The sequence below is a fragment of the Coturnix japonica genome, chromosome 1 (assembly GCF_001577835.2).
Source record: "Coturnix japonica isolate 7356 chromosome 1, Coturnix japonica 2.1, whole genome shotgun sequence".
Classification (NCBI taxonomy): domain Eukaryota; kingdom Metazoa; phylum Chordata; class Aves; order Galliformes; family Phasianidae; genus Coturnix; species Coturnix japonica.
In genome coordinates, this window is record NC_029516.1 from 44,998,059 (window position 1) to 45,019,005 (window position 20,947).

A 20,947-nucleotide genomic window follows, 5' to 3' on the forward strand; every position below is an offset into this window, starting at 1 on the left:
GGCTGCGTTAAAATGATGCAGATAGAATAACTACTTAAAAACTTTGCTGGTAGTATTTGTTAATTTCTTTAAATGGCTGGTGTGTGCAATACATACTTTTTTATTTTCTTTTAATTTTCTAGTTAGTAAATGAGCTGTTACGCTTCTGAAGTGCGAGGATGGGCCCTTCTCACATCAGAAACACGCTGCCCATTCTTAATTGATCATAGTTTTGGGAATTAGCTCAGACAAACCGGTAGCTCTGGGGCTTTCGATTAACACGCTTAAATGTTCAGGGGAAGTTTCTGGACCTTCCTTCAAGCTTGGTGTTCTCTAGACTGCTTAGCTTTAAATCTGCCAGCATCCTTTTGAGTAGAATCTTATGTGTTTTGACACAATTTGGGCTTTGATCTCTAAATCAGATTTCAGAGGCTTTGGGAATTATGAAACTTGCCCTTTTTTTGCTGAAATACATACTTTAATGTACCTTTGCAGCCTGGGGCAGGTTAAGGATGTTTCCCAGATTGAAAGCGCTGGGAGCAGTTTGGTTGTGTCTTTAATGGGAGGTCAGAAATGTATTTTGTCCTCTTCTCAGTTATTAACGCTTCATAAAGAGGGCCAGAGGTGAACCTTTATGAAAGGGGTAAATCTGTTTGGCTGATGCTTAAATGAGATCTGCGGGTTATTCAGATTAAACAGAAAATGTGTTTATGCGTTATGTGTAGATAGGAACTCCTCATTGTCAGAAGAAACTTCACTAACCCTTGGCTGAAGAACCAGGGAGATGTGAACCTGTCTTACATTTTAAAAGGTACTCAGATTAAACTTAAATGCATAAGGCAGTGCAAGTGCAAACCTTCTTCATAAGGGATTGTGTATGATTGCTATGGGCATAAGGTCTGTAGGGAAGAAGAGTGAAATGTACAGATTTTGGGATCTCCCACTTCCTGTTGGAATGTGTACCAAGAAGTCCATTTGGGCTTATGGTACTCCATTAAAAAACAAGTCACTGTGCCCTTCTTCTCCCTTCCTTTTTAGGTCATGTTTAACTAAACCACCCATGAAGCTCAGCCAAATGATAATAAGACCCTTCTTAGAAGGGTCCCTATGTGGGAACTGTACCACACAATTCCTGTTGCAACTCTCAACAGCTTGGCAGGTTGCTGTGTGGAATGAGGGCATCAGATGTAATAAACGTGAATAATTTTCATGCTGTTCTGCTTCCCTATAATTTGTGATAAGGGTATATTTAGGAGTTTATAGCTGGCTTGTGCATATCTTACCTTTTGGCATGGGGAGTGCCAGATCCCCATTTGGGTCGGGTAACTTCTTAATTAAAGCATTTATTTTTTTCATAACCCGCTCGATTATATTTTATACTTACAGAGGGTATTAGACTATTGCTTTTGGAACCTGAGTCCTTATAACTTCTGAAGATTCCGGAGTGTTTTTGGCAGCGCTAACTCCTCAGGCTTCAGAATGAGCTGTAACTGGCTGTGTGAGAATTTGGTACTTAACCGTGCAGTTGGCTTCCAGGACAGGGAGGATCACCTACAGCAACGAGGAGGTTGTGAAGAGCCAGCTAACATCAGTCAGGGGGTCCCGTGATTTCCATGCTGATTTATTTGCTTGTGGAGACTGGTCTGAGGCTGACCAACTCCTCTCAATTGAGTTACTAAAATCAGGGAGCATTAAGTGGTTTTTTTTGTGACTCTCTGTGCTGAGATCTCTGTCTCAAAAATAAATAAGCAAACTGCTTGTTTAGCTTTTCAGCTTATGAGACATAAACCAAGGATAGTCTCAAGTATTTTTAATCACTTCAAGTAGTGTTGGTGTAAGGAAAAAAAATGATATGGAAATGTGACACTACCGATAGAGGCCACAAATGCAACACAGGTGGAGTTCTGAGTTCTCACAATGTGTAGGAAAGACTGCTGTATTTCAGTTCTGGTAATGGGATCCTAATGGCTGGTCCCACTTATATCTATATAGGCAGATACTTTTTAAAGTTAATGCTCTTACCTTGACCTTGCTCCCCTCCTTTACAGTTGTTGCCTGCAGTCTTGACTGACCAGGAAAGCAGAAGATTCTGTTCTGTAGTTGTACGTGCTGCTGCTTGTGCATCTGTGTAACATCACAGAGTTTAGCTGTGGCTCCTTGATTTCTTCAGCTGAGCCTTTCTGCTATTGCTTACTGCTGAGTTATGTGCCGTTCTGTTTGAGGACGTTTGGAAATGCATACGATTTTCTTCCCTGTGCCTTTATGTGTGTTTCCTTTCAGTTTAAAAAATAATGAAATCAACCAGAAGCCAAAAGCAAAGACTGAAAATGTGAAGCTGACCTACAATTGTGAGCCGATTCTGTTTAGCCCTGTTGGAGAGTAAGGTCAGATCAGGATGTTCCCCAGTCTCTAATATTTGCCTTTGAAGAGGGGAAGAAAAGTAAATTAGCAGCTCTTGAATTTGTTTATGCTGTACCTGTGAATGTGAGCGGACAGACTTTGGTTTTGGCTGGACACAGCAAAGCATTAATGTCGCAATAAAATTCCTGGTTTGTGGGTTTTATTTCCCCCATCCATTATGTGTTGATTCCTTAAGAGGAAAGATGAGAAGCGACAGAAGAAAGCACAGCCGTCCTCTCGCTGGATTCACTGACAGATGATGGATATGCACATGCTTTGCCCAGCGCTCTTTGTGTGTCTTATACTGTGATGCTAGTATTGAAAGGTTAGGAAAAGCGTTATGGGGTTTCCCTCTGGCAGCCCCAGAGTCCCCTTGGGATGTTGACGTGGTGTCCAATTGAGAAATGCAGTATGTATTGCCTGTGTTGTGATGCAACAGGTACAGATAAAGAAGAGGGAAAATCAATTTTCCCTCTTCTTTGTAAGCACACAGCGTGCCTGCGTTCATAATAACTGCGTATGGGATAACTGTATGCTGTGCTACATCATGGTGATGCGTTTTGGAGGGTTTTCACTGGTCTGACTGAACTCAGTCAGCTCATTGCTAGTAAATGTGGAGTTGTAAATAACGCTCAGATGAGTTCTGATAAGAGCTCTGTGCTTGGCTGGAAATTGCATGGGGAATTGTTTCGTTAGAAGCTCTCATGCAGTTTGCTGGGAGTATTGTTTGTACCACTTCTCCTATAAAAGAAACACACTATAAGCTCTGCCTTGGTAATAGCTTTTAACTGAACTAAATACCGGTTACTAGTCCCTGCTAGGCACCAGACCTGGCTACATAGATGGCTTTTGGCCACATATAACATTGCTAATGACTCTGGAAAATGTACCTAAAACTTACAGGCTGAAAGAAAAATGGGTGCCGCCCCACCTTTCAGACCTTAAAGGAATAAACCAGTGCAAACTGGAGCAACATACTGTCTGTCAGCTTTCAGTGCAGTACCTGCAGTCTGCTCATTCCTTCCATCAGGTGGATGGATATGCTGGAATCGCTGTGAGATTTGTCCATCGGTATTTCCTGTGGATAAAAGTTCTGGAATACTGGCAAGAGCCCATGTGATTTTTATCAACACAGATTGTTACGGACGGGCTGCCTGGGAAATGTAGTGAATGCTGTGTGGTCAGCAGTACGTTAACACATTTTTTTGGTGTCTTTGTTTCTCCCTTTGACTGATTTTGTTTCTTTTCCTTTGAATGAAGCTGTTCTGTCACGTGCTGTGCACTTTGGCACATTGCTGCTTTCTTCCTCTCCATGTGGGAGAGGGGAGGTTTCCCTTCTCCATGTTCTCCACCACACTTGCCCATAATGTTGTCAGCCTTTCTGATGTTCTTCATAGTGCCCATGCGTGATGCATACTGATGGGTAAAGATGATCTTCTAGCTAGATCTTGAGAAGTTTGATAGACGTGTAGCAGACAGCAGGGTAAGTGAGCTGGGCAGGGTGGTACAGACGGTGGGAGCAGATTGCCTTTGTATGGCAGCGTGACAGCGAGCAAGCGGCAGCTTCTCTGCATACTGCTGAAGAACGTGGGCTCTGGGAGTGTCACTGAGACTTGCTCTGAAGTGACACTGTTGTTCTGTGTGGAAAAATGAGCTGTGCCATCCTTACCCCTCCCCTGAAAGTCATTGCATTTTAACAGAGGAACATTCTTTGCTTTTCTCAATCTCGCTTACTGTGGAAGTGCATAAAGAGAGCTTGACTGATGCAGAGTTACAGGTTGATGGTGCACACGCTGTGGCAGGGGATTGGCTTTGGGGATGACCCAGGGAGATCCACCACAGTGCAACCTTCAGCATCTGCCATTCTGATTTGAGTCAGCACCATGTTTGCTGCAGTGCAGGAGCAGGGTGATGAGTCTCACCTCCTGGTCTTTTCCCTGTGGCCGTGGCACACTCTTCCATGTTCAGCATCTTCGGTTGGCTGTTTCCTGCATTTTGGTCATCGGGGACTAAACTTGTTTCCTTCTTGAGAACTGCTCATTTGAATACAGGTTTGTTTGTTTGCTTTGGTTTGAATGGTGCCAGTATCATGCAATTAAGATAAGCAAATTTGACTTGTCGTGAATTTTTGCCTTGCAAAAATACAATTTTCTGTATGCTTGAATGGTGGAATCTGGTAAACCAATGTAGCGGGTATACATAGTGGAGGTTTGAAGTGTTGGCTAGTGAGACCCCCACAAATGCATGAAGGTTCTGGAGTCCTTCCATGCTAAGCCTCCTCTTGAGGGTATGCAGGATAGAGGAAGAGTTTTCTGTGGGTTTGTTGTTGTTCAGGTGTTCTCCCCGTTGTTCTTTCTGACATACAGGGTGACTGCAGGAACTCAAGTTTCACAGCGCAATAGGGCTGATTCTCAGTGTGGTGGGCCAGCTCTACCTCCCTCCTGTGCTTTGCAATCTTAATGTAGCGTTTACAAAATACAATGTTCAAAGTGCACCATCTTTGTTATTTTCCTCACATTGCGTTTAAATATTCATTCTCCAGTGCTGAACTCGTCTCTCTTCTTCACCTTTAACTGTTAACTTCTCAGTAGTTCATTCAGTGTCTTTGGGATGTATGCTGATGCAGGATGTGTGAGACAGCATAGTTGCTGTGGAAACTTTCTCCATCAGCTTTTCAACATTGTTTCTGTCAACAATTTCAGAAGCTGCCCTGCGCTTCTGCTTTGGCGATACTGAAATCTGCTGGGAGAGGAGAAGGCTTTTGACTTGTGCTGTGGTCTGCGTGACTTGTGTGTGATCTACGTTTGTAGCTTCTTTGCTTCTGTGAACTGCTTACGCTCATTAGAATTAATGTTTTTGTGTGTGGAGTTGTCTGAGTGCTGTTGTCATTCACTGTGCCTTTGGCTAGGGCAGCAGAGCTTAGGAATATGGGGTTAATCGTCTGCAGTTTACCGTAGCAGGATGCAGTATCTTGTTCCTTGATTACTACGACCTCAGCTCATACCATATAATTTTAAACATTTGACTGAAGGGTATTAGTTTAATCACCTTATACTTGTAAAATAGACATGGAAAGAGGCCTTCTGGAAGACTTTGGTTGACTCTGTGGGAAGCTGGTAAGAGCAAACCAAGTTAAGTGCTTTAGACTAAGGATTAGCGATAGAATTCCTTAGGTTTGTATTTTATTATGATGTTTTTTTTAATTCCTGTTTCCTCCAACATACTACGGAGTTCTGCCTCCTCTTGGTCATCTGCCTGGTAGGTATCTATGCCAGCAGAGCTGCAGGGAGGGAGAATGGTGAAATGATTCACAAAACTGGTCCTGTCTGCAAAGAAAACCTGTGGTGAAGTGGTGGGAGTGAGAGTGATGGGAATGGAAAGGCAGGAGACAGCTGGAACTTCTGCAAGTAGTATGGACACTGAAGTTGTCTTTTTGTTAAATCTCATGAATATTCAAAGTTATTCTGTGCTAATATGGACCATTTCGCCCGTCTCCCTCTAATAGGGATGCAGTCTTAATTTCTGCCTGTTAGTTGCTTTTTAGGAGATAACATTGTACTAATGAATCTGCTTCAACTTTTGGCTTTCAGCATGAGGGAGATAACGTGGAACCTGAGGGGTTGGAGGAACGAGCCAAGTGTTGTTTAAAACGATATAGGTTGAAGGAGACAGGGGAAGACTGCTTGGTTGTTTTTCAGTGTGCGTGTCTTAAAAACACTTGATTTTTCTGAGGGAGCTTCTGCTACTTCTTTATTATGTTGGATGAAAAGCCTTATTTTTCCCCTAATGTTCTGTCAGGAAGAATCACATGAATTTACCTGTGGGTTTGTCTCAGGTCTTCCACGGCGGGAGTGTTTGCAAACCTTGCACAGCCAAATCACTCCTAAATCTTTGTTGTTTCAGGGGAAGGATAAAGTACCAATTTGGGAGGAAGACTAATAGGATAGTGAAACTTGGAAGGTTCAGTGCACAGCTAAATCTCTTGTGTTGTCCTAAAGGAGTAAAGATTATAGGTAAAAAGCATGGAAGAAATAATTGGAGCACAACCTTAATGCAATTGGATGGTGACTGATTTTAGTAGTCTAAGGTTATCTCTATTTGATGTTGATGTTTTTGCATGTAATATAACTAGATTGTCTGATCCCCAACAATGGATTTATCCTCATTTGTGGATTTAATTCTTGTATACTGTGTGTAACCTGTATTGTGATAAACCTGAACATAACTGATAGAGATTTTGTGGATTTAATTCTTGTATACTGTGTGTAACCTGTATTGTGATAAACCTGAACATAACTGATAGAGATTTTGTGTTAATTTACTTCATTTACCTTTGAGTTCCCAGGAGTCTTAGTTACAGGCTCATTGCAGCAGGCATTGTAAATCAGAATAAAAAGGTTTGTGTAGGCTGCTTAGAATAGGAGGGGTTGGGGGGGAAACACCATATCTTGCTGTGTTAATATTTAATGTATGACCTAAGCATCCATCTTAGCAGCTCACCACAATTTGGAGGGATAACGCGTGTAAGACCTTAAAGGTAGAGGCTACTATTTGGTATGAACAATTTATAGAAGTTAATGTGCTAGTGGGTAGGTTTTTTTTGTTGGTTTTTGTTATTTTATTTCACTTTTTAACCTGCTGTGTTGTTTTGAGTATTTCTGGTAGTGGTTTCACTTCTGCAATGAAAGTGGGAGCTTGGATGAATGAAGGTTCTGCCAGGCAGCCCTATTCGGTCTTTCCTGCTTCCCAGTTGCAATAAATAATTGAGTTCTCCTTTTCTCTGTCTTAATGTTTTTTAACTGAAAGGTGGAGGTGAGGTGGAAGTTGTCGTGCCTTTACTAAATGTCCCGTCTCTCGTTTTTGAGGGAGTGGAGAACAAATCGAGAGCTGTCCTTGAAATGGTTGCTCTGATTTTGCTGTATTGCAGAAGCTGGTATGATGTTCGGCTGCGGAGACATTGGAGTCGTGGATAAAGGTGTATTTTCAATATGAGGCAACTAATGAATTGCCCAAACGTTCAGGAGAGCTAATGCTTTGGGTTAGGATTGTGTGACAAGCTGGCACAAGGCTTGGCAAAAAGAAATGAACGGAGTCATCAGTATTATTTTCGTTTTGAACGGTGGGTGAGGTTGTTTGACTGTTGTATAAAAATGAAGAGCCTTTTAAATACGAACTTCTGATTTCAAGTGCTCTTCGGTAGCCGTGGCACTTAAGCAGTTCCTGCTGCGTCCGTTTTGCTGGTATGGATGTGTGTGTGACAATAGAGCGGATGGATCTGTTAGTTCAGGGAGGGCTTTTTCTCCTTGCAGAAGTGTTTCGCACCCATAACAGTTCTGTGGTGTGGTTTGTGTCCTGACTGACAGCCAAGTGAGAGCCTGGCCCTCCTCATCTGGTGCAGAGAGGGCTGACTGTACATGACAAGCTGTAGTTTGTGATGTTCAGCATAAAACAGTTGGTCTTGGATAGGTTCTTACTGGTGGCTGTTAAAAGCTTAGCTGGAGAACTTTCTGCACTCACTCAGTGGACTTTTAGTAGCTGTTTAGAGTGTTTTTTCGTTCATATGGTGTCTTTAATTATAGCAGGTGAATACTCCAGGTTCTTGTGTGTTGTCCTTCCCTGTGAGACTAGAAGATGTGATGACTCAGACTTAGCACATCCTCTTTGTATGACCACTTGGGAAAAACATGAAATAAGAAGTGAATCTAGATCTTACCTAGCACAGTGATCCCCAGAGCATTCCCCTCTTAAGAGTGACAGAGCTCGCTGTGTTCCTGCTGTCATGTTCAGCTGTTCTTCACTCACCTGTGAGAAACACTTTCTACATTGTTTGGGTTTAATGCGTATCTACTGACTTTCTGTTTAAAGAAAAAAGAGCTGTACAGACATTTTTGTGAAGAAGGCATAGTGTCGCTGTGAGCTGGTGAGATGAGTTGGAATTGATTTGTCCAAATCTTACCTCGGTTGAGGAACACTTTGAGGTTTTCATTGGGCGAGAAGGACAACATTCAGTTCTTAGGTCTATGCCAGCATTAGCACCACTTTGCAAGATGTTATTAATGTATATACATCAGTAGTAGGAACTTAAGCATATATAATAGTTACCTGTGTGCGTGTTTAAGGCATGTAAAATTGATTTCATTAATAAAATGTTCTGGTTTAAACTTCCATTTTTACAGAATTGCTGAGATGACTTGGAGCAGATGAAGAGATGTCTTGGTGAGAGGCAGGTGTGACTGCTGCTTTCACTGGAAGAATGGAGTTGAATGAGACAATATAAGAGTTTCTCTTGTCTTAGATCATTTGGTTTATTCCTAGTAGATGGAAGTAGCTTCTGGCTGGAACAGGATCTGAAATGGCTGTATGGAAAGGTACAAAGGAAATCTCCTGTGTGTTTCAGGCTGACCAGTGCTGCTGAGCTGTGAATGTTACTGCTTGGACAAGATGCTGACCTCTTGCAGTGCTGGCTGTCTGGTTCACTTGCATATTACGCCCAAGGCAAAAAACTAAAACTACTTAAAAGCTGCACACGAGGTGATGTTCTCCCCCAAACTGAAACAAGATCAGTTTGTTCCCTGCCACTGCTCAGGTGTACAAGTTACAGCTGACCACCTGCAGAAGTGAAGCACGGTAACTTTGCCTTGACTGTGGAAGTGATACTCAGTTCATGGAAATTTATTTATTTATACTTTTATTTTAGACTTAATTCTGATCTTAGGAATTTTTAGGGACAGATTTTTCAAAGGAGTTATGCTGAAGTTTTGGAATGATGGAGACTTGGAGTTGGGCGTGCTCTGCAACTTTGTATGGAGAGAGGAAGGAGAAGAAAGTTGGCTTTTGTGCAGGTGGGGACTAGAAATGGTTATGGAGATGTATCTGCATCTCTCTTGTGCAGTGTTTAATAAATAAGGTCTGTTTTAATCAGAAGCCTGGATGGCCAATGTAAAAAGAAATAATAATTAAAAAAAGCAGCAGATGTTTGTGTACATACTTGGACAATGGAATATGCTTTCTTAATGTTTGTCAGCTGTCTGTGATGGCACTTTCTTTGCTGATCAGTGTTCTAGGAAGTGAGAGGTCTTGGGCAGATCACCAAAAACGCATTGCATTTGACTGCTGCCATGAGACTTCTCTGTGCAGATGGGTCACAGTAGTCAACTCAAATCTGAAGAAAATTTAACAAAGCAGAAAGACTTCACCTCCTACAGAATGAAGAGATGCTGGTTTGGTTTGCTCTTTCATTGGCTTACTTTAAGCATTAAGCATATCTGCACAGTATTATGCCATTCAGCTCACTTGTGTTGAGCTGGCTGGCTGTAGTGCTGCGCAACTACACTGGCATTGGCACTACGTGAGAAAATCTATATTTGTCTTTGATAATTGGGACAAAAAAGTTCAGAGATTTATATGGATTTTAAAACCCTAGCACAGTATGTTGCAGAAAATCATTTCACACAGTAATCTTTGTGTGGGAGGACTGATGAACCCTGTTAATCAGCGGTGGTTGGACTGTTGCATTTACATGCAGGAACCATTTAAAGAGATTTACGTGCTGCTGGCTACCATTTGGTAATCCTGCTGACAGCAGGACGGACTGAATGCAGCAGCTCTGTATTTTGGGGAGCTCCCTCATTAACAAAGTTGTTCTACAGAGGGGTTTCAGATAATTAAACAAGAAACAAAGTCTGCATTGTAGATGTACTTAAGATGTATTTAGAAATAATTTCATGTGGAGAAGGTAGGTTGAAAAACTACCTGGTAAGTTCAGATGTTGCGCAAATAATCATGAGATGGATAAGAAGACCTGCTGCTTCTCTCTAAGTTATGGGCTGTGATCTCAAAACCGAGGCTGTTTCTTTGTTACCCCTGAGAGCTTGTAGTACGCTTCCTTGTTCCTGCCCAGGTTGTAGGCAGATGTTGGTTACTGGGGCATTTGGGAAGGAAGAAAAGCATTGGAACAGAGTGAAACAATTCAGTCTAGTGAATGTCATCTGCAATCTCTGGGTGGATTTGCTCAGATGGATATAATGCTACCGACCATGAATGCTTGAGAGAAATCACAAAGCTGCAGTGGCAGAGCTGGGTGCCCTTCCAGTCACTGTAGATGGGACTCTGGGGTAGTGAGAGTTGTGCCAAGGTCTTCCCCTCCATGTGAATGACAGGAGGTGGCCTTGGTTGTTTTTGTTATGTATGTAATTCATGGCCATCAGCGGAGCACCTTTTTGTAGGTGAGACTTTGCCCCTTGTTCTTAGGAGAGAATTGCAGCGGTCTGCCACAATTCTGGACTGCTTTATGTCTCTTGTAGTCTCTGCCCAGCAACTGCTGTGCCACTCATTTGAGTTCCTGCATTTCAGAGATAACGTACTGGTGGAGACCACACCTCAAACACTGCCGTCAGTTTCGGTTCTCTCATGAAGGACGTGGGGGCCCTGGAGCGTGTCCAGAGAAGGGAGGTGGAGCTGCAAAGGGTCTGGAGCACATGTGTGATGGGGAGCAGCTGAGGGACTGGGGTTGGTTAGTCTGGAGGAGTGTTGGGGGGACCTTATTGCTCTCTGCAGTGACCTGAAAGGAGGTTGTGGTGACATGGGGGTTTGCCACTGCTCCTAGGTAACAGCAATAGGGTGAGAGGTAGCAGCATGAAGTTGTGCCAAGGGAGGTTCAGGTTGGATTTTAGGAAGAGCTTCTTAGCAAGAGCAGTGCTGCAGTGGCACAGGCTGCCCAGGGAGGTGGTGCAGTCACCATCCCTGGAGGTGTTCCAGAACCATGTGGATGTGGCACTGAGGACATGGTGGGTGGGGATGGGTTGGACTGGATGATCATAATGGTCTTTTCCAACCTTCATGATTCTGAGATTCTAAGCTGTTTAAGAGCTTCTGGTAAAATTTTAGTCAAATTAATACATATCTCGTTTCCTGTGGATCCACGTGGGCTTTGAAGGCTTCCTCATCTGCCTGAATGTGTTCTGTTAACAGAGCTTACCTGTGGAATTCTCCTTGGTGGTTTTGCTGAGAAGTCAGCACTTAGATCTGTGCACTTAATAGTGCTGTTACCTTAAAGAAATGTTATTACAATAGGAATTCTAATAGTCCTGTATTTATAGTAAATTAATGGCAGCAAGTGTGCTATAGGTATTAAGTTATTGATGATGTAATGGAGTCAGGATCTGCCTATTTTTTTTAAATTCCTATTATTAATGAAATGCCTTTCTTCTCCCCCTTCCTCCCCCCCCCTCCCCCCAAACCCTTGGCATTTATTCTGCTGGATGTGTTATTCAGGCTGCTTGGGAGATGCCCAAAAGATGTGTTGTGCTGAAGGAGAACTGAGAGCAGAGCATTTACTTAGGGAGTGGGCTGTTATTCTGACCAAACCATTTTATTTGTCAAGATAAACTGCAAGGTCAAAACAAAAACCAACTAAGAAAAAAAAAAAACATTGTCACTTTTTTGAGTTAGCGGCTTTTTTGCCTTCCTGAGTTAGTGGAAAGGGATTGTAGAGGAGAGTAGTAACCCAAATAAAACCAGGCTATTTTTCTGAAGGACTCAGAAGGTGAAGAGGCAGGTGGGAAAAGAGTGTGATGTCGCGCATAGTCTACATCTTGTTGTTTGTACGTCTCTATTCTTGCGACTCTTTGGTGATCTTGTACTTGACCAAAACTTGAATTCTGAGTGTGTTCTATTGGATTTGACAAGTACATAACCTGACAGTATGAGAAGGCATAATGAAGGCAAATGTTCCAGGAAGTCTCACATTTGAGGAGTTTTGTTTCGTGGAAAAGCATGAACGTTGGCTTAATGTTTGAAGACAGCAATCTCTCCACGTGGTTTTAACTGGTTTGTTTACTGGAAGGGAAAGCTGTACAGTCTTCCAGATACAACGTGGGTTTTTTCATCTTTCTGTAGTTTTTAATTGTGCTTTTTTTCCTTGCAGAATTAAACAAACCAACCAGCAGTGTATACACATAGTTAGATTACTTGACTTTCTTCATGACTGTAGTGGTGCCTCAAGCTTTTGAGGTCCTACCCTGGATACCTGTACAATACTGCAGCTGCTGCCCAGTCCCTGAGGGTGAATAGTGGTTATACATACTGGTTAGCAAATGGAAGCATGTAGGAGAGCCTTCCTGAAGTTCATTTGCTTTGGGGTTGATTATGTAGACATGGGTAACACACATGTTCTGGGTTTTTTTGATGAGTTAAGTTTCAGTCAAGGTAATGTAAAAGTCCTGAAGAGGAAGCATAGGCCCACTTGTTCAAAAGGGTGGGCTGGTTCTGACTCTTCATACTGCAGAACAATTGCCATTGTCATTGGAGCAGTTAGGAGTGCAGTATGAAGCAGATGTCTTTCGGTGTGCTGGTGCCTGATTTTTCACGGATTCATGTTTGCCTTTTCACTGGAATATTGTGTTGGGGCTTTGTTGGGTTGTGTGTTGACTGTATTCTAGTTGAGATCTTGCAGTGGAAGGTGGGCTTTTGGACATTGTTCCTACGGTGTAGATCCGAAGGTGGCTTGAGTCTGTTACATGGTTCATAGAGTTAATTCTCTTTTAAAATCTTGTGGTAGCAAAATAGCTGAAGGAATAGGATCGCTCTCCTGCTTAACAAAATGCTACTGGAAGGTTGTTTTCCATATAAATAGACCCAGTTAGTGACTGACTGCAGAAAATACTAAAGCTGAAAATATGTTCCAGCTGGTAGTAGGCTACAGACTTGTTTTTTCTTGGAAGGCAATGATTCCTTTTGCTACCTAGAATGACTGGAAGGTGCAAGTGGAGAGATAGAAATTAGTGCAGGAGACGCGCTCGATTTTGCTTGCTGTTAAAACAGTGGAATTGGGCAGTGCTGTTGATGTGAATGGGACATACAGATGCTATACCTGTTTCTTTCTTTTTGTCCCCACTTTAGGAGGGCTTTCGAGCTGTTGCTCTGCTGCTAAACAGCATGCAGTCCTTTCGGGAGCAAAGTAGTTACCACGGAAACCAGCAGAGCTACCCGCAGGAAGTGCACGGCTCGTCCCGACTGGAGGAGTTCAGCCCGCGCCAGCAGGCCCAGATGTTCCAGAGCTTCGGAGGAGGTACTAGCAGTGGACGTCGTGGAGCAGCAGGAGCCTCTACAGCGATGCCTGGTGAGAGCTCTGGCCATCAGAGCTACCAAGGTTTCAGAAAAGAAGCAGGAGAGTTTTACTATATGGCTACCAACAAAGATCCAGTGGCGTCAGGAGGGCAGCAGCCGCCTCAGCGCAGGCCTTCTGGACCGGTACAGAGCTATGGGCCCCCTCAAGGGAGTAGCTTTGGGAGTCAGTATGGGAGTGAGGGACACGTGGGCCAATTTCAAACACAGCATTCGACCCTTGGGGGCGTATCCCACTATCAGCAGGATTATACTGGTCCTTTCTCTCCAGGGAGTGCTCAGTATCAGCAGCAGGCTTCTAGCCAGCAGCAGCAGCAGGTACAACAGCTGAGACAGCAGATCTATCAGTCTCATCAGCCTTTACCCCAGGCTTCCAGCCAGTCTGCTTCTAGCACCTCGCACTTGCAGCCAATGCAGCGTCCATCCACCCTGCCTTCCTCTGCTTCTGGGTACCAGTTACGAGTGGGTCAGTACAGCCAACACTATCAGCCACCTTCGTCGTCCTCGTCCTCCTCTTTCCCCTCCCCACAGCGTTTTGGCCAGTCAGGACAGAATTATGATGGAAGCTACAGCGTGAATTCTGGGTCACAGTATGAAGGCCATGCCGTGGGTTCCAGTGCACAGGCATATGGGTCCCAGTCAAACTACAACTTTCAGACTCAACCAATGAAAAGCTTTGAGCAGTCTAAGCTGCCCCAAAGTGGGCAGCAGGGGCAGCAGCAGCAGCACCCACCCCAGCATGTAATGCAGTATTCAAATGCTGCCTCCAAGCTCTCTCTTCAAAGTCAAGTGGGACAGTACAGCCAGACTGAAGTTCCTGTAAGGTCACCGATGCAGTTTCACCAAAACTTCAGTCCAATCTCTAATCCATCTCCTGCTGCATCTGTGGTTCAGTCTCCGAGCTGCAGCTCCACCCCTTCTCCTCTCATGCCAGGTGGAGAAAATCTCCAGTGTGGGCAAGGCAACATGTCCATGGGTTCTAGAAACCGAATCCTGCAGATGATGCCTCAGCTTAGTCCTACACCATCTATGATGCCAAGTCCCAATGCTCATGCAGGGGGATTCAAGGGGTTTGGGCTGGAAGGACTGCAGGAAAAAAGGCTCACAGATCCAGGGCTGAGTAGTCTGAGTGCTCTAAGTTCTCAAGTGGCCAATCTGCCCAACACAGTCCAGCACATGTTGCTTTCAGATGCCTTGGCACCTCAGAAAAAAAGTTCCAAAAGGTCATCCTCTTCAAAGAAGGCTGACAGCTGCACAAATTCAGAAGGCTCTTCCCAGGCAGAGGAGCAGCTCAAGTCCCCCCTGGCAGAGTCCCTTGATGGTGGCTGTTCCAGTAGTTCAGAGGATCATGGGGAAAGGGTGAGACAGCTGAGTGGCCAGAGTACAAGCTCAGACACTACCTACAAGGGAGGTAACTTAGAAAGATCTAACTCCTCACCAGCACAAGGCTCCCAAAGTGAGCCCTCAAAACTCAGCACCAGCCCTGCAGCTAGGGAAGATGTGGCCTCCCCTGATGGGAAGGAAGCTGTGGTGGCAGTGGAAAATGCCCCCAAAGTGAATGAAAAGGCAGTTGGAGTGATTGTCTCCCGGGAGGCTATGGCAGGTAGAGTAGAAAAGTCAGGTGGACAAGAGAAACCTGCACAAGATGATGTTTCCACAGCCACTCAGACACCAGTTAGTGCTAGTGGAGCGAAGGAAGCTGGCCATGCAGGGCCACAGCCAGAAGCTCAAGGAGGTGCTAAGGGGAGCAAAAGCGGAGATAACACTAACCACAATGGAGAGGGAAACAGTCAGCCCAGCAATGCAGTTGTTGGGTCAAATTTTCCTGTGAGAACAGAACCTTCCAAATCTCCTGGCAGTTTAAGATACAGTTACAAAGATAACATAGCAGCTGGCATACAGAGAAACGTTGGTGGTTTTCCACAGTATCCTTCTGGTCAAGAAAAAGGGGATTTTCCAGGACACAGTGAGCGCAAAGGTAGGAATGAGAAGTTTCCTAGCCTCCTACAGGAGGTCTTACAGGGTTACCACCATCATCCAGACAGGAGGTATTCTAGGAATGCGCAGGAACATTCTGGGATGGCTGGGAGTTTGGAGGGAGCCATGAGGCCCAATATTTTAATTAGTCAAGCCAATGAATTGACAAATAGAGGCCTCTTAAATAAAAGTATGGGGTCTCTCCTGGAGGGCCCTCATTGGGGCCCCTGGGACAGGAAGTCCAGCAGCGCAGCCCCTGACATGAAGCAGATAAATTTAGCTGATTACCCTATTGCTAGAAAGTTTGAGATGGAGTCTCAGTCTTCTCATGAAGGGGGAGCACTCTCAGAGAGGAGATCAGTGATCTGTGACATATCTCCATTAAGGCAACTTGTCAGAGATCCTGGTCCTCACCCAATGGGGCACATGGGTCCTGAGGGCAGAAGTGGAAGGAGTGAGCGTCTTGCCCCTGGCTTAAGCCAGTCAGTAATACTCCCTGGTGGTTTAGTATCCATGGAAACAAAGATGAAAGCTCACAGTGGGCAAATAAAAGAAGAAGAGTTTGAACAGTCAAAGAGCTCAGTTAGTCTTAATAATAAAAAGACAGGAGACCATTGTCATTCTGCTGGCATCAAGCATGAGTCTTTCCGAGGCAATGCTAGCCCTGGAGCTGCGGTCTCCGATTCTGCTCCAGACTACATTCCCCAGCAGGAGAGCAGATCAACACAGCTGAGACGAGCACCTGGCAGAACTGGAAGCAGCAGGGGTAAATCACCTTCTCAATTTCAGGATCTCGCTGATAAGCTGAAAATGTCACCGGGCAGAAGCAGAGGCCCAGGAGCAGATCTGCATCACATGAACCCACACATGACGCTATCTGAAAGAGTTAACAGGGGTTCCTTGCATTCTGGCTACCCTCAGAACTCAGAAGGCTCATCTTTGGCTGCAGCGTATCATGCAAATGCTAGGCCTCATCCTTTTGGTGACCCTAACCAGAGTTTAAATTCCCAATATCATTACAAGAGACAGCTATACCAGCAACAGCAAGAAGAATACAAAGATTGGGCAAGCAGCGCTGCTCAGGGTGTGATTGCTGCAGCTCAGCACAGGCAGGAAGGAGCCAGGAAGAGCCCAAGACAACAGCAGTTTTTGGACAGAGTAAGGAGTCCCTTGAAAAATGATAAGGATGGAATGATGTACCTTCAGGGTAGTTCTTACCACGATACTGGAAGCCAGGATCCTGGGCGCTGCATTATGGGAAGCGACAGTGTGCAGGGCAAGTGCACCGACCTGAAACACGGTAGCCAGAAACTGCAGCCACACGAATCTGGTTGGGACCTCTCTCGGCAGACTTCACCTGCCAAAAGCAGTGGCCCTCTTGGAGCAGCCAACCAAAAAAGATTTTGCCCCCAAGAAAGCGATGGGCACAGACGAGAGGAATCTACGGATTTGCCCAAGCCTAGCAATGCCATGCTCAGGCTCCCTGGCCACGAAGACCAGTCTCCTCAAAATCCCTTAATTATGAGGAGGAGAGTCCGTTCTTTCATCTCTCCTATTCCTACCAAAAGACAGCCACAGGATATGAAGAACAGCGGCAGCGAAGATAAAGGGCGAATGATGACGTCAACAAAAGAAGGAGCTGATAAGACATACAACTCCTATGCCCATTCATCTCTAAGCCAAGATGTTGGCAAACCAGTTGCAAAGGGAGATTCCTTCAAGGATCTGCCAAGTCCTGATGGTAGGAACTGTCCTCCTGTTTCCCTCACGAGCCCGGCTAAGACCAAAATATTGCCCCCAAGAAAGGGGCGAGGATTAAAACTGGAAGCAATTGTTCAAAAAATCACATCTCCTAATATTCGGAGAAGTGTTTCCACCAACAGTGCTGAAACTGGTGCAGATACCGTCACTCTTGATGACATCCTGTCCCTTAAGAGTGGACCTGAGGGAGGAAGCGTGTCTGCACATGGGCCAGAGGCTGAGAAGAGAAAAGGAGAGATGTTGTCAGATCAAGCAGGGTCAGCAAGCCAGGACGCAGCTAGTGAAATAACTCTTGCGCGATCCTCAGAAGAGTGGCAAGGCAACGAGGATGATAAAACCAAGAAAGACAGCCCTGAAACTGCCAGTGTTGGTAAAGAAGGGACAGGATCCAGTGCAGCACCACCTCCTCAGAAGTCAGGTGGTCAGGGGAGGTCTGATGGATCCATAAGCGGAGCTGGAACTTTGACCTTTCCAGACTCAAAAACAATTTCCCCTTCCAATGCGTTTACTTCTGAACCAAACCCAAAGTCTGAGGAAAAAGATGGAGATGTGACAAACATTTCACCCAAGCCAGATGGCTTCCCTCCAAAGGGATATTTTCCTTCTGGAAAGAAAAAGGGGAGACCAATTGGGAGTGTGAACAAGCAAAAGAAGCAACAACAACAGCAGCAGCAGCAACTGCCACCACCCCCACCACCTCCACCTGTACCTTCGCAGTCTTCAGAAGGGGCTGCTGGTGGTGAGCCAAAACCTAAGAGGCAAAGGAGGGAGAGGCGAAAACCTGCAGCACAGCCACGGAAGCGGAAGCCTAGACGGGCCGCTCCAATTGTGGAGCCTCAAGAGCCAGAAATCAAGCTCAAATATGCTACCCAGGCTGTGGATAAAACTGACTCCAAGAATAAATCCTTTTTCCCTTACATTCATGTGGTAAACAAGTGTGAATTAGGAGCTGTGTGCACAATCATTAATGCGGAGGAAGAGGAGCAGAACAAATTGGTGAGGGGTCGGAAAGGACAAAGGTCTTCAACACCCCCTCCTAGCAATGTGGAGAGCAAAGTGCTGCCCACCTCAACTTTCATGCTGCAGGGCCCTGTAGTAACAGAGTCTTCTGTCTTGGGGCATCTGGTTTGCTGCCTGTGTGGCAAATGGGCCAGCTATCGTAACATGGGTGACCTCTTTGGTCCTTTCTACCCCCAGGATTACGCAGCCACCTTGCCCAAGAACCCACCTCCAAAGAGGGCCACAGAAATGCAGAGCAAGGTCAAGGTACGGCACAAAAGTGCTTCTAATGGTTCCAAGACAGATACAGAGGAGGAGGAGGAACAGCAACAACAGAAGGAACAAAGAAGCCTCGCTGCTCATCCCCGCTTTAAGAGGCGGCACCGCTCTGAGGACTGTAGTGGAGCCTCTCGGTCACTTTCAAGGGGAGCTTCTTGTAAAAAAGCAACCACTGAAGGTGGCAGTGGTGGTGAAAAGACTCCTTCGGACTCAAAGCCCTCTATGCCCACTTCGGAAGGTGGCACTGAGCTGGAGTTACAAATTCCTGAACTACCTCTTGACAGCAATGAATTTTGGGTCCATGAGGGTTGTATTCTCTGGGCCAATGGGATCTACCTGGTCTGTGGCAGGCTCTATGGGCTGCAGGAAGCTGTGGAGATTGCAAGAGAGATGGTGAGTACTGAAATTTACTGTGCCTTTTATTTTTTTCTTTGATTGTTTGCATTAAGCAAACCATTTGAAATGTTGTGTTCCTTTTTGTTCTCTCATCTTAAATGCTAATCTTTCATCTCTAAGTAAATCTCCAGTGATGCCCTTCAGATGGCCTTCTTTAGATCTCTGCCACACCTACCTGATCAGCCAGAGTTTTAGAGCCTCAAAAGCCTGGACGCGTGTCTCCTGCTAACAGATCCAGATGTCCAGAAGTTTTCTTGTGACTGCAGAGACCTTCTTTTCTTTATCTGTCCTATTAGGTATTAATGCTCTCCAGGGCTGCTCCTGGAGTTGTGCATTGGAAGAACAAATCACAGCAGACATAGGTTGCAGCAGGGGAAATTCCAATTCAATATCAAGCAAAAAAAAGAAATTTCAGTGAAAGTGGTCAGCTCTGGGGTTGGGAGTTGGGGGTGGGGAACAGCGCAAGTTGTGGATTATCTGTTCTTGTTCAGTCGCATTTATGCAACCCCAAGGTCCTAAAGCAACTCACTCTACTGGTGAAATTGAAGGTAGCTTCAAAATTAGCCCTGCTTCAGGCAGGAGTTTAGACCACACATCTGCAGAGGTCTCTTCGAATCCTAATGATTTATTTTTTGACTATAATATGTATTACGTGGTTCCTGCAAATTAAGGTCGATAAAGTGGAATGACATAGAAATCTGTAAATTGACTGGAACTTGGGCGGCTTGACTGTTGATGAGTTCTGTACGAATTATAGTATTATTATACTGATAACTGGCATTCTCCAAAGTGCAAGTACACAATGAATGAGGAGAAATGTAAAATCAAAGCAGGGACAAAGAGTTTTATTCAGTGTCACCTGGTTGTGGATGGAGACACTCATAATTGATTATCTGAGACTGAAGCTGGCACTTTAGAACCATATCTGATTTGACTTTCCTTGCCATTGTCAGTGTGCCACGTGCCTTTATTTATGCTTACCCTCTTTATACTTTCTGACCTGGACCAGACCATGCATGAGATGCTAGACTGCTTTTTCCCCACTGCCTTCAGATTCTCTTTCTTTTTTTCCTAAGCGGTGTTGGGATCTAGTTTTTTATCTTCTCTCTGCATTCTTATGTGCAGCTCATTGCCGCCTCCCGAGCTCTCCTCTGCAGGTTTGATTCCTGGCTTGTTCTGCCTTTTTGCTCTCTGTTCTTTGACAGTAATTACATACTTCTTCGCCCTAACTTGATTTGGCCTGCATTCCTGTTTCTAGCTTCTCATTAAATAAAGTCAGTTAATTTCATTTGCTTTTCACCCAGTAGTGTTTGTGTGCTAAATTTCTTATCTCTGATAATCGTAAGGTTTCTTTCAGGATCTCCAGCGTCATTTGGATTCTGTTTTAATGCAACTGTCCTTTCATGTGTCTTGCAGTTCACCGGTATTTTCAGTTTGGATCTCTCTAGCATATTTCCCTTTTTCCTCATCTCAAGGTGTGTCCTGCCATTTATGATTCTTGTTTTTCCAATGGCAGACGCCTTCTCAAATTCTTGAACCCTTCCAAAGGGTTTGTGGCCAACAGAACATCATGGCTGTACCAATAGATCTAAGCAGACTTGGCAAATAGTATCCCACTGTCAGATGTGTTTTTACATGGTTGTTGCATGTTGTTCAACATGTTGTTTCTTTTCCGTATGGGATTGTGGTGATTTTCTGAGTGAGTACACTTTGGCCTATTCTTTATCACTTTCTTCAACTGTTAGGATCATCTCCTTGTCACAAGTGGCATTTTGCACTCCTCTTCTTTAACCCTTTCACTTGCCTTTATGGCATCGTACAATAATATCCCCTTATCTCTCTTGAACTTGTTGGCCTTTCCCTCTTGCCTTTTTCCTTTAATCACTCACTCAGCTCTGAGGGTTTTTTCCGCATAGTGACCTGTAGACACAAGTGTTCCACATCTTTAAAAGAAGCGTACAAAATGCCTGTGGCCTCTCTTGCTTTTGCAGCTACCTCTTCATTTCCTTTCCCTTTTTCATCTCAGAATTCT

The 20,947-nt window shown here is 44.6% G+C and overlaps 1 protein-coding gene across 8 annotated transcripts in view; it reads left to right on the forward strand.

Annotated features, from left to right (window-relative positions):
* TCF20 (transcription factor 20) overlaps positions 1-20,947 on the forward strand; it is a 109,759-nt gene that overhangs the window by 54,237 nt on the left and 34,575 nt on the right. For 7 of the 8 annotated variants that reach the window (XM_015861464.2, XM_015861459.2, XM_032444500.1 and 4 more), the window contains one exon: positions 13,279-18,912. In XM_015861464.2, coding sequence (XP_015716950.1) covers positions 13,315-18,912 — 5,598 coding nt within the window. In that variant the 5' untranslated portion in view covers positions 13,279-13,314. Of the gene's footprint in view, positions 1-9,046; positions 9,222-13,278; positions 18,913-20,947 lie in introns of those variants that run through there. The other variant, XM_015861479.2, reaches the window with a different exon arrangement.